Source organism: Maylandia zebra, linkage group LG19, assembly GCF_041146795.1.
Source record: "Maylandia zebra isolate NMK-2024a linkage group LG19, Mzebra_GT3a, whole genome shotgun sequence".
NCBI lineage: Eukaryota > Metazoa > Chordata > Actinopteri > Cichliformes > Cichlidae > Maylandia > Maylandia zebra.
In genome coordinates this window covers 4,983,207-4,996,308 of record NC_135185.1, presented here as the reverse complement: position 1 = coordinate 4,996,308, position 13,102 = coordinate 4,983,207, and the positions used below count along the sequence as shown (strand labels likewise).

Genomic DNA, 13,102 nt, shown 5'->3' with positions numbered 1-13,102 from the left:
AGCTGGGAAATGTGGCTAACACATATAATTGGAATCAATTTTCTATTTCTGCAAATGGAAAAAGGACATTAAAATTTGATTGAAACGCCATTTTTTGTTTAAGACTTGCCGTGCAAAGCTGTCATATGCATAGTTAAAAAAATACGTCGTCCCGCACAGCTATAAACTGCCAGAAAAACAGAGCGTGGACATATGATTTCATAATTAGTTTCAGCGCAGAGCAGAAAAGCCTGCACACTAATTCAGCTGCTCCTGCTGTTTGTGCTCCTTTAGCTGTCATGACTTTCACCTCTGGGATTACATCTCATCGGCAGATACAAGCAGACTGAGCTTTTTTCTTCTTCTTATACATATGGGGACAGAATGAGTAAATTTCATTTTTTTAAAAAGTGTTTCCCAAGTGCTGTTAAACAGAGCAAGGTCGGAATTATTAGCTAACTGATGTTAGCAGTTGGTTTTGTATCAGTTTTGCTGGAGAATAGCTTGTAGTAATTGTTGTAGTTTTTCCAAGATAACCCCCAAATATTTAGACTCCTTCCTTATTTTTTAGATGACCATTTGGGAAAGTGAGTCAAAACTTTTACCACCAGGAGGCAGAGAAAGTTTTAGTATAGAACCCCCCTGGCAATAAGAAACAAGAAAACGCTGCAACACTGTATCTATATCAGCAAAAATAAACTTAATGTGCGTCGTGGCAAACATTACGTTTACAGCATCTTAACAATCTATAATAAAAGCTACTTAGTTAAGTGTCACTAGTCAGTCTGTTACTCTCGAAGAGCCATCTCCAGCACAACAAAGCTAATCAGAAGTTTGTTCTTGTTTACTCTTTGTGAGTGAGTGTGTACCAGAGGGCCACTTTCCCAATGCTTCGTGTTAGCTTTACCCATGCAACTATTTTTAAACACATGAATTCACAATAAGTAGCTTTAACCAGTTTTCCTTTTATTTTTACATTTAGGTTTTCATCCCACTTAATCTAAAAATATTATAAAATTTCAGCACATTTCAGAGATCCATCTGTAAACCTAGCCTTAGGCTGAGGGGACACTAGGCAGTTTTCTTAGCTGAGAGTTGTTTGGCCAAAATATCTGATTACATGAGAATATCTTGCTTAGAAATGCAGATGCATTAAAAAAAGAGAATAAAAAGCCAGACCATGCTGAGACAATGACCAATGGTTTGGAAAAGGCATTTCAGAAAATACAGTTCCTCCTTTAGTCTTCACACAGCTTGTTAAAGCTTGAAAACAGAAGGTGCTTGGTCAACTCAGACCATAAAACACTACCTCTATTCAAAATCTTGCATTTTCATATGCAGATTTCTGTTTACAGAGATCATTAAAGGATAGACATTATCATTTATTTATACATTTTTAATGGCAAGAGGTCACAGGACAGAAAAATATAGACTGATGTAGACACGCTGTCATTGTGAATATATCTGCACTCCCTTGGCGGGGTCTCATTAGCTGCTAGTACTCTGCCTGGATTCAGGATCTTCTAACAAATGACTTCAGATCCTAGTGGCAGACTCTGTGTTAATTTGGTATGATGGGCCCTCTGCTGAGCGCTGTGATGTGTGTGTATGTGTATTAGCATTTGAAAGCTATGGGTGAATTATTGAAGCCAGTGACATTTTCACCAGTGTTTTAAAGTGACATGACAGCGCTTTGATGACGAAACTTGCTGTGTGTGTGTTAACTAAGGGTTCAAGAACATTGTGTGTGCAGTGAGGGATTGTGGATGTTTTGAGGTTTTACTTGGAGAATTAGTGTATACTGTATTGCCAAGGTTATATGGTGAGTTTTCTGAACATCACCTAGGAGTTTTAAATATATACCATAAGTGCATCTACTATGAGGTTGAGGTGCATCACTGGCAGTTGCCAGTAATTTTATGTCTGCATTAGAAATCAAGCATTATCATTTCAGTCCGGTTGTTTTCCAAAAAAAATGAAAATTGCGAAGGTAATACCACTATACAAAAGTAATGACAAACACAGTTTTACCAATTATAGGCCTATTTCTCTACTGCCTCAATTCTCAAAAATTCTAGAAAAACTTTTTAATTCAAGATTAGAAAAATTCCTTGAAAAACATCAAATAATAAATGTTGGTCAGTATGGTTTCAGAACACAAAGAACCACTTCAATGGCGATAATTGAGGCAGTAGAAGAAATTACTGATACACTGGATAAAAATAAATATGCAGTTGGTATTTTTGTTGATCTCAAAAAGGCCTTCGACACAATCAATCACTCAATTTTACTGGATAAATTGGAAAGATATGGTATTCGAGGGAAAGCTGGTAACTGGTTAAAAAGTTACCTAACGGGTCGGGAACAATATGTTAGCATAGGGCATTACCATTCAGAGAAACTTGGTATTACATGTGGTGTTCCCCAAGGGTCAGTGTTGGGACCAAAACTTTTCAATGTATACATAAATGATATTTTTGATGTTTCTCAAGTACTTAAACTCATACTGTTCGCAGATGACACCAACATATTTTTCAGTAGCGATGATTATACTGATCTTGTAATGACTGTAAACAGGGAGCTAAAATTAATAAAAAAAATGGATGGATATAAATAAATTATCATTAAATATAAATAAAACTAAAGCAATGTTTTTTGGTAATTTAAAATATAATGTAGAATTACCAATTATCATTGAAGGTGTACCAATTGATAATGTGAGTGAAAACAAATTTTTGGGAGTCGTAATTGATAACAAAATTTCATGGAAACCCCACGTCAGACACATAAAAACCAACATTTCCAGAAGCCTCGCAGTTTTGAACAAAGTGAAACAATTCCTTGATAAAGATGCACTTCGTACTCTGTACTGTACCCTGGTTCTTCCATATCTTACATATTGTGTGGAAGTGTGGGGAAACACATATAAAAATACAACTAATCCATTAGTCACAGTACAGAAACGAGCACTGCGTATTATTCACAAGGCTGGTTATCTAGATCATACTCACAAATTCTTTCTTCAGGCAAAGTTACTTAAATTCCAGGATCTGGTTAATTACAATACATCCATAATTTTGTATAAAGCTTTTACTAAACTTTTACCGGCAAATTTACAAACTAGATTTGAAATTCGAGAAAAGGTTTATAATGTGAGAGGCTTTGGAGAATTCAAATTACCCAGAACTCGAACAACCCGTAAAGGTTTTTGTGTGTCTGTATGTGGTGTGAAAATCTGGAACAGTCTGAGTTTACAATTGAAACAATGCAAAAATATTCATAGATTTAAATTTCTCTACAAACAGTTGGTCTGGTCACAGTATACTCAATGATGCTTTTAGTGTGCTCTGTAATGTCTGTTCTCTTACCATTGCTGGTATGGATTCCAAAAAAAAAAAAAAAAAAAAAAAAAGTGTGCGTATGTATGTACATATATGTACATGTGTGTGTAGATATATATGTATGTATATGTATGTGTGTTTGTTACTTGTAGTTATTACTGCCTGTTACCTGTGGTAATGCAATTTATAATTTATATATTCTGTATTCAGTTATGAAGGCTCTAATTGTTGTTTGCGAGCTGCCGCTTAGATGCTTGTATGTGTCCGGGGCTGTTGATGGGTCTGTATGCAATGATGGGCGTAGCTGCGGGAAGTTTATTGTTTTTTTTGTTGATGAGTGAGTATAGGGGTGGGATTTAATAAGTTTTCTTCGTCCCACTCCTTTTTCAGGCAATTTTTGTTTTGTGTATTTTATGTTCAATATAGGTATTTGTTGTGCCTGAAAATGAACAAATAAATGAAAAATGAATGAATGAAGAACCTAAGATCAGAATTGAGCATGCAAATGCACAATCAGCCCCACGGCCTAGTTAGCGAAGTTTAGACTTACTGTACTATAAAACTAGTTGGCCAGTAAGATGTTAGATTTTTGTTTTTTTGATCAGTTAGCCCAACAGCAACTGCTAACTACAGCCTGACTGGTTTCCAGACTCATGCTGGACTTGAATGATACAAATGGACTGAAAGCTTCCTCGTGTGCCGCTCATGTCAGACTAAATCTGACAGACACACGTGGACCAGAATCTGCTCACATTTGGTCAGCTGGAGCCAGAAAACCGACAAGTTCGCTAAAACGTCAGCACTGTTCAACACCTGCATACTAAACTCTGCAGTCATACAGGCCACATGAAAGTCTCTGTCTTCCGCACTCTGTGTTTGAGCATTCATGTTCACACTGACCACAAGCTGGAATCCTGATGCAGCGGCACTTCACCCCACATACAGTAGATACAGATTTATTTTGGAACACTGCTAAGCAGGTCACACTGTTAGCCAAACTAGCATGAGCCAAGCTGGCAGCGTGTGTGACCTACATTCTCATATGCCGAGCGGTGTCCTAATCCAGGCTGTAGCAGAGCAGGAGGTGTTGTGTTGTTCAGAGAGGTCACCATGGAGCAACACAGTGACTCAGCGGCTTGAGGTGGATGTAAAGTAGCCGCAGTGGGTTCAAAACAAGGTCACCTGCTTTCTAAAAAGGTCATCTAATTTTAGTGCGCACTAGTTTCCTTTCCGCAAAGCAGTAACAACAGAGTTAGATGGCAAGAAAATATAAAACTTTAATAAAAGTACATAAAACTAATGAGATGGAAATAGTAAAATAATTGTATCTTACCTCAGACACACAGCGAGACGCTGTTCCAGGTGTGTCGGTTCTCTGAAATAAATTCTCTGGCTCCTCAGAAGTTGTCCCAAATCTGCCCACAAGAGCTCAAACTGCCCCACTGACATCCTGACATATGTACGAACGCAGCCGTGACACAGCTTCAAGTCATGGCTCGAACCGTGAAATTCTCCCTGCTGCTATTGTCTCATAAGAATTAGACGAACCCAAAATCTCCTTTTATTCCTTCTCTTGTTTAGGAATTCATCACTGCTTGATGTTAACTTCATTTTTTCACGGTTTGTTTTTTGACGATACATTTTCAGAAAAAACGCAACACATTTAGTGTATATGAATGTTACACGACAAGTTTGGAGCTGAAAAATATGGAATTTCGTGCCGCTTTTTCACAACGTGCTCAGTGTTTAATGGTCTTAAACAGTGCTTTAATTAGATCATGTTGTTTTTTGTAATTACAATGATTATCCCAATGTAATTCCGAAACACCACCTCTAACTACAAACACGCACATTTTACAAAAACTGAAGAGTTTATGCTTTTGAGGGAGAATTTAGGAAGCACTGCATTGTTGAGATACACAAGTGGGTAATTTGCATGTTCATCACATCACTAAACTTCAGTTATAAAAGTTTGTGACAGCTGATGTTATTTTAGCCCGGAGTCCGTCTGTCTGTCTTTGTGCATCTGAGCGGGTTTACAGCTTCTGAATTTAGTTCACCAATCTCAGTCAACAGCAAGTGTGATATAGAGCCAGTGTTACTCCCCGAAACACGAGTTTTCCATGTTTTTGCACACAAACGTGGAACTGGTCCCTCGTGGAACTGACTCATGGTTAAAAGGGGGAATATGACATCCTTACCAGTTCTGCTTTTTCAGCAGTAGTACTCAGCAGATTTTTTTTGTTCTATAGTGCCTCTAGATTTATAGATACTAGAGTAACTGGTGTCAGGTATGGCTTGTATATGTGTTTGTATGCTTATTATTTGATCACTTTTCTGATGTTTCATGATTTTTTTCTCTTGTTTGTGTGACTATAGGACATCTGTGAGGACATCTCAGATCATGTGGAGCAGATTCACGCCTTGCTGGAGACGGAGTTCTCTCTGAAACTACTGTCCTACTCTGTTAACATCATTGTTGACATCAGGTTCGTCTCCACAAGATGAGACATAATTTAAATTTCAGCACACAGTATACAGCATAATTGTAAGAGTTACAATGTAATAACTCTATTATGTAGGTACTGGGTTAAAAAGAGTAGAGTAATGAATATAGCTGTTTTTAACGCCCAGTTGCTCGTTCTGTTCATATATCTAAGACCTACTATTAATTAATAATGGGTGCCCTTTTATTACAACAGCTCACAATCTGCCCACAAATCTAAGCAAAAATCTGAGAAAGATGAAGTGGTGGGAAAGTATTTAATATCTATGTATGTACAGTATACTGTTACTACAAAATGTTACAGTGTAACCCTGAAGAAATGACATTGCATGTTTTGAGTAACGGTCTGAAACATTAATGATGCAAAGCAGAAATGTAAGAATGTTAAAAACAGCTTCTTTCATAGTCATCGGGTTTCATAAGAAATACATAACGATGCACATGAGCTATCGGTAAACGTTGTACCTCTTGTGGTTTAGGACGGTGCAGCTGCTGTGGCACCAGCTGAGAGTCTCGGTTCTGGTCCTGAAAGAACGTCTGCTGCAGAGCCTGCAGGACTCCAACGGAAACTACACCCGGCAGACTGACATCCTGCAGGCCTTCAGCCAGGACCAGCACCAGGTATCAGACACACAGACGAACAAATCTCATGTTTTAGACGCTCTTTTATTTTTAAATCAAGTATTTCTCAGCTCCAAAAGTTGCCTCTATCAGTGAGATCTCAGTGAATTCAATCAAACAGACTGACTGTGTTTGGAATCACACTGAGAAGAAATAAATACATTTGTTAAATTTCACAGTGATAGTGTCTGTCTGATACATTAAAGTGGTTATTTCTTCATCTAGACCCGCCTGGACGCTCTGACAGAGGTAGACGATTGTGGTCAGCTGACTATCCGCTGCAGCCAAGACTACTTCTCTCTGGACTGTGGTATCACTGCCTTTGAGTTAAGTGACTACAGTCCCAGTGATGAACCCGAGGTCCGGGTAGCAGAGTCTAATAGTGAGGACACCCTAAAGGAAATCAACCAAACCCAAGACCCAAACCAGGAACCAAGATCTGAGGAAAGTGGAGATCCCCATCTGTCAAACCACAAAATCCATAACAGTTTACCGGAACTCTCTTCTCCCAGTGACTCAACAAACCATAACCCTTCTTCATCTATTTTGCTCACAATGCAATGTGGCATGCCTAACCACAATGAAAGTGCGAAGCGCCCCCTGCAGGGTGAGTTCCACAGCACCGAAGTATCACCCACACAACCATCACTTCCCAAGAGAGCTGCTATGTTCCTAGATGGAGCATCCAGGGCGGAGGACTCAGTGGGAGGTTCGGAGAAGGTTAGCCCAGTCTCAGGGATCCAGTTCCAGTCTGAGCTGAGCCGAAGCACCCCGTCTCTCATCTCTGCCTCTCCTCCAGACCGCTCCAAGTTCTGGTTGGAACTGGACTCAGTTTATCCGGAAAATGTTTCACAGTCCTGCGAGAGCCTGCAGGTTTGTCCTCCTTTGTCCTTTGTTTTTTCACTTCAGTAACAACATTTATAAATGAAATGAGCATAAATCCAGAACTGCAACAGAGACATTTTTACCTATTGTGAAAACTACATGTACTGAAGATTTGCCAAAGAAAACCATTTGTTCAATTTCTGAAAAATAAAAACAAAACAGTAAAAACTTCAGGCAGGATGCTTAACTTTCGTAAGAAAATATTGCACCAACAAGCAATAAATAGTTAATGTAACTAATCTTTACACAGATACAGCTGGATATAGATTTAAGGAAAACACAACTAATTTAAAACTTTCACAATTCACAAGGATATACTTGAAGTAATACTGGCTAATAGCAGAACATAAAGACCATATATTTTAATATCTCAGGAGACGTGTTTGTTTCTTGGGGAACATTGAGAATGTCACAAATATAGTATACCTGCAGCAAAATACAAAACCCCACCGCCTACACAGCAGTAGGCATCCTTGTTTGCTGCCTCAGCGGTAAACTGTAGAATGTAAGTGAGTTGCAATGAGTTGATGATGGCTGCATCCACAGATGGGTCTTGTAATAAAACAATGGACTCCAGCTGGCGTCACGACTATCGCCGTGACACAGAGGTAGCCTCATAACCTGAAGAGACAGAAGGATCTCTTGTTAAACCCACACATTCTTCTGTTTTGTCTTGCATTTCTTCCTATTGAGACAGAGATGGCTTTTTATTGATGTTAATTCTCTTCCACTATATGTACCCAGTGAACATAAAGAGCTTCAGAAACGTCATCATTAACTCAAATTTCCATTACAGGTGATGAATGGGTGCAACATACGTAGAAAAAATGCAAGCTCCAGATACGGAGGACGCTCAGGTGGGAGTGCACAGAGGCTTCTGCCTGACCAGAGGAGCTCATCTGGGGCCAGACCAACCGCTGACGCCCCCCTGCCTTTGCAGGACCTGAAGTCTCAGAATGAAACATCAAATCAAATGGAGAGGATGCAGAAGGAGACACATACACATAGTGAGGGGGACTCTGATTCCTCCTTGCCTTCTCCCATGAGGGAGCAAGCTCTCTCTTCAGACTTGGAAGCATCAGGAGAGGAGTCGGACCCCCGACCGCCTCGTAGCAAGGCGGCGGTCTGGATTGTAAAGCGCCAGGGTCAGAGGGTGAGAGATTATTTCCTTTGTTTAGGAGAAAAGTTTGTGTTTTGTTCAGACAGAGAAGGACAGAGGCATATTACAGAGCGTTTGTGTGTGTGGTAGCATTTTTCTCAGATTAATTGGAATTATTTGCCATCTGAAGTCAGTCTAAATCGACATCTATTCGTTTTCATTTCTTTCATTTTGATTAATTTATCATGTTTTAAAGTAGTGGAAACTTTTGTAGTTGATGTCTTCTCAAATCACAAGCATGCAGTACTATACTAATCACAATTTACCTGCAAGTATCCAGTTTAAATAAGAGCTGAGATCAGGAACTATGTGGTCAAAAACAGAAGACGAGGTTAGCAAGTACAGAAGTTTGACAACTGCACGTACTCAATGTTCCACTGTATGTTTATTTCCTACTTTCTTGTCTGATAGGGTCCCCAAGTCTCATCCAAAGGCAGCCCAGACAGGGAGCACTGGTATGGGTCAGAAGAGTTCCTGGCTCTCCCTGCTCAGCTCCGCAAAACAGAAATGCTTGCTATGAAACTAGAAAGTCTGACTCAGACCGTCCCCTTGGTTAGTTAACAACTAGGATCCTGAATACTGTGTCTGACTGTCCATCATTGTAATCTAAACTGCAACCACTATTGCTCTTTTTACATCTAACTGCAGAGGCCAGGTGGCTCTACCCAGGATGTGGATGATTGGGATTTGACTGAGCTCAACCCGGACTGGGATGTAGGAGAGAGCGGGGACAATGTGAGCAGTGTAGTGGATAGTGGGGAAGACATTCCTTCTCCTCTGCCATCGCTGGTATGAAAATAGTTTCTTTGTGTGTTTTAACTCCAAAAAAAAAACTTGTTGAAGCTGAACGAATGTTCCAATAATGTTGACTTGTGCATCCTCCTGCAGGTTACTCGCAGGCGAAACCTGCTTGGTCGCTTTAGCCCCAGTTCCTCGAGCGATGTTGCACCCTCCCTGGACGAAAGCATCGAGTCGGGCCCGTTAAGTGACCTGCAGTCTGAAGAGGATGAGGGGCGAAGGTCAGCAGAGCATCAGCCTCCGCTGACCCTGCCCCCGTTGAGAGGGCGTGAATGCGCGTCTCTGGTGCAGCAGCTGCTGGAGGACATTCTCAGTCACGACAAAGACCCTGATATCTGGAAGAAGATTGAGGTATTCCTATCTAGTCTTCACGTTATCTGTCTGTGTTCAGGCTTTGATACATATGTAGCTCATTCCCTCTACTGTCATTTACAAGTTTGGGGGCATTTCTCATCCCATGAAAATGAGCTTTCCAGAAGCTTCATTTCGTTTTTGTTCTACTGCAAACATCCAGCTTCACACTGAGCACCAGCTTGGTATTTTTTACCTTCCTAAGTATCCTCTGATGCTCAATCCAATACATTTTTACACCTCTGACTGTATTAAAACAGTAATATTCCTTATTAAAAATTACTACCTGTAATTACTTTTAAGTCTGGGGTGGTAATTTATGCCAGCACAGTTACATTGCAGTGGAATTTCTCCTGCTACTTAAAGAGAAATCCTTCTTTGTCTTCATTTTTGATGATGACGCCATTGCAGTTTTCTATTTTTCCGAATATACTGTAAGCAAAACAACAACTCTTAGGAATGTTGACTGATTTCTGTTTGAGATATTTTGCTCTATGATTGTGTGGGCGGTTTACTCTTTAACATTTCGTCATCATCGCAATTATTGGAGCAAAGTATTCTGACTTATTAACCAGTCCACACAGACAATGTTTTAACCTCCATCACTGAACGTACAGAGACTCGCCCACACATGACTTTAAGTGTAGTCTATTTTCTTCCAGTAATACTTGTACAACCGTATTTTTTGGACCATAAGGCGCACTGGATTATAAGGTGCATTAAGTGAAACAAAGCAGTCAGATAAGTCAAACTTTACTCAACTCATTCTTCTTGCTTCCTCCACTTTTGTACCATTGATTCATTAATGTTGAATCCTCTCGCAGCTGCTCTGTTCCCATGTTGTTGCAGTATATTAATGACTAACCTCGTATTGTGGATGGATTATCTCAGTTGTTCTCCTGACTGAAGTTTGGTCGGTTTACAGCATCCTGCCATGCGATTACATTTGTCCCTAACCATCGGGAACCCAACTTTTATTGAGTGGAAAAAAAGTTAGCTTCACTGTTTATGTTATGCTAACATAGCTTTGTCTCTAGCGATCACGTAGCACATCGTTATATACCAGCTAGCCCAACTTCAGTAACCCTACAAACGTCACTGCTGTTTAGTTTTCAGTCTTCTTTATGTTGGAAGTGATAGCAGAGCTGTACGTTTTAGTTTTTTCAAAAATCTCTCAGTCAGAACATGCTATATCATGTTTAGGTGGAAACTAGCGAGCTAACTTCCTGCTAACTTCTAACTCTGTTAAATTTAATAAATTCTGTTTTCATGGATGCCTGGATGTTAAACTTAATTGATACACCTGGTAAAGCACCAACGCTGATCATTTTATTAAAGGTGAAAGAATTTAGACAGTTTTTAACTCTCAGTGATGCCGCAGTGTTCGTTTGACTATGGGACCTGAAGGAGACTACAGTAGCTGTAATGCTTCGACAATCCATCAACCATTGCGGCTTCGTAGCATATCAAAGTTGTACTAAAACATTTTTTGACAGACTTTTGAGCGCCGTGTACCACATAAAATCGGTTCGAGGTCAGTAAAGCCCAGCAGAATTCATACATAAGGCGCACCGGATTATAAGGTACACTTTTGATAAAAAAATAATAAAATAAAATGAAAGGATTTTAAGTGCGCCTAATGCAGAAATTATGCTAAGTCATATTTTACATAAGTCATCCACAGCAAACTGTGCAAATGAAAAAATTAACTATTGATCTTATCACAAGCATCAACATTTCTGCACTCAGTTTAAAATCTGTGTAAAAGCACCTGCGATAGTAGGAAGGGTATTTGAGCATAAGGCATATGTTACTTGCACATTTTTGAGGCCGCCTTTAATGCTAAACGATATTTACAGATTTGTGCATAACATATGCCAACATCCAGTTGACATGTTTTTTTAGGGTCTTGCTTTTTTCAGCAATGCCATAAACAGGCTCAAGGTGTCTGACAGGGAGGCAGCCTGCATAAGATGATCACTTAAATAAAGTATAATTTTAAAAAAACAACTAAAATAAATAAAGTTCAAGAGAGTGAACTGGGCGAGCTCTTACAATCTGGAGGCCACAGTGAGCTCAGTGAACCTACAACGTCGGCCAGTTATCAGTAAGAATAGGCCAGGACTTCCTTGTGATGTGGGCGGGGCATAACACAACAACTCCAAAGTAGATTTTGCCTGTACCTCAATAGAATGGCTCAAGGGTGCTAAACTAACCTGCCAAAAGTAAAACTTGGAATGTTTGTGTTTCACTGCTGTAGCTGGTTTTTACTGCCAGTCTGTGAGATAGATCTCTGCACTTTCATTTAGACAAAAGATGACAAGTTGAAACAAAATCAGTCCAACATCCACTTTTGCCCCTTCAATGAAGCTACCTTGATGGATTGGAAGGCTAGTATCGGATTGTCCACTGGCCCTGCTAATTCATCACCTCACTTCAAAAGGTCACGTTTGATTGGCAGGCAGATTATTGATGAGGTTTGCCTGGTGAACTAATCAGTCATATCTGTCATATTGAATATCGTGAAATGCCAATAGCTCTGGGGATAAGTTCCTATCATGGCTGCTTGTTTAATTAGTGCTATAAAGTGGCTCTGTCGCCTTTAATATTTCTTTATTGTTTTATTTTACTCAGGTTTATTTCACTCTCTCACCTTTATTGCCTTAATATTACAATTCTTAATACCCTCGACTCCCCAGGCAACATTTTACTTTGCTGCTGTAACATCTCAGTTTCCCCTCAGGGATCAATGAAGTTCAGCGTGCCCATCTTATCTGGTGCTAGCCGGGTCAGAAGCCCACCTACAGAATTGGACAGCTGTAATAAGATTAACAGTGAGAATGGTCAGGGTCCTTTTGAATCAGTCTGAGAATTAAAGTGTCAGCTGTGTGAGGGGATGTCCTTGGAAATGGGGATCAGTGACCCGGAGGGTTATAAATTCATTCCCCACATTAAATTCTGTCCTCCATGTTACCAAATTGGCCTGATTGGCCATAATAGTGACTATTAATGATGATTTGACTGTTGAAATGTCAAAGTTGCCCTCTTTTTTTGCTTTTCCTTTTTTGATGTCAGTCTTTGGTAGAACGCTGGTGCTGTAGTGAACCTCCTGGTCTGCAGCAGCCTTTCTGGATCCACTTTGCATGGTCTTTGCATCTGCCACTGTTGGTTTCCTCTGGGTTTACATGCCTGCTACATTAATTGGTGATTCAAAATAGGTTTTTTTTTGCCCCAATAATAGACTGGTGAGTCTGTGTCTCAACTTATGACAGCTGGGAGATGCTCCATCCTTCTAATGGCCCTAAGCTGGTCAAGCGATCAAGAAAATGAATGAATGGATGATCAATATCAAGCTCAATCTCATGTGTTAACTTAAAGGAAGACAAATGGGAATCAAATCACAGTGTACTAGTAATTTCAAAGTGTCCCACATTGGTGTAATGTTTCCCACATCCCTGAGTA

The 13,102-nt window shown here is 39.8% G+C and overlaps 1 protein-coding gene across 1 annotated transcript in view; it reads left to right on the top strand.

The window, feature by feature from the left end:
• The window catches only part of akap6 (A kinase (PRKA) anchor protein 6), a 236,893-nt gene that overhangs the window by 38,726 nt on the left and 185,065 nt on the right, over positions 1-13,102 (top strand). The window contains exons 4-10 of the mRNA XM_004554667.3: positions 5,700-5,809; positions 6,306-6,447; positions 6,673-7,320; positions 8,129-8,485; positions 8,903-9,043; positions 9,140-9,280; positions 9,380-9,640. Coding sequence (XP_004554724.1) covers positions 5,700-5,809; positions 6,306-6,447; positions 6,673-7,320; positions 8,129-8,485; positions 8,903-9,043; positions 9,140-9,280; positions 9,380-9,640 — 1,800 coding nt within the window. The remainder of the gene's footprint in view (positions 1-5,699; positions 5,810-6,305; positions 6,448-6,672; positions 7,321-8,128; positions 8,486-8,902; positions 9,044-9,139; positions 9,281-9,379; positions 9,641-13,102) is intronic.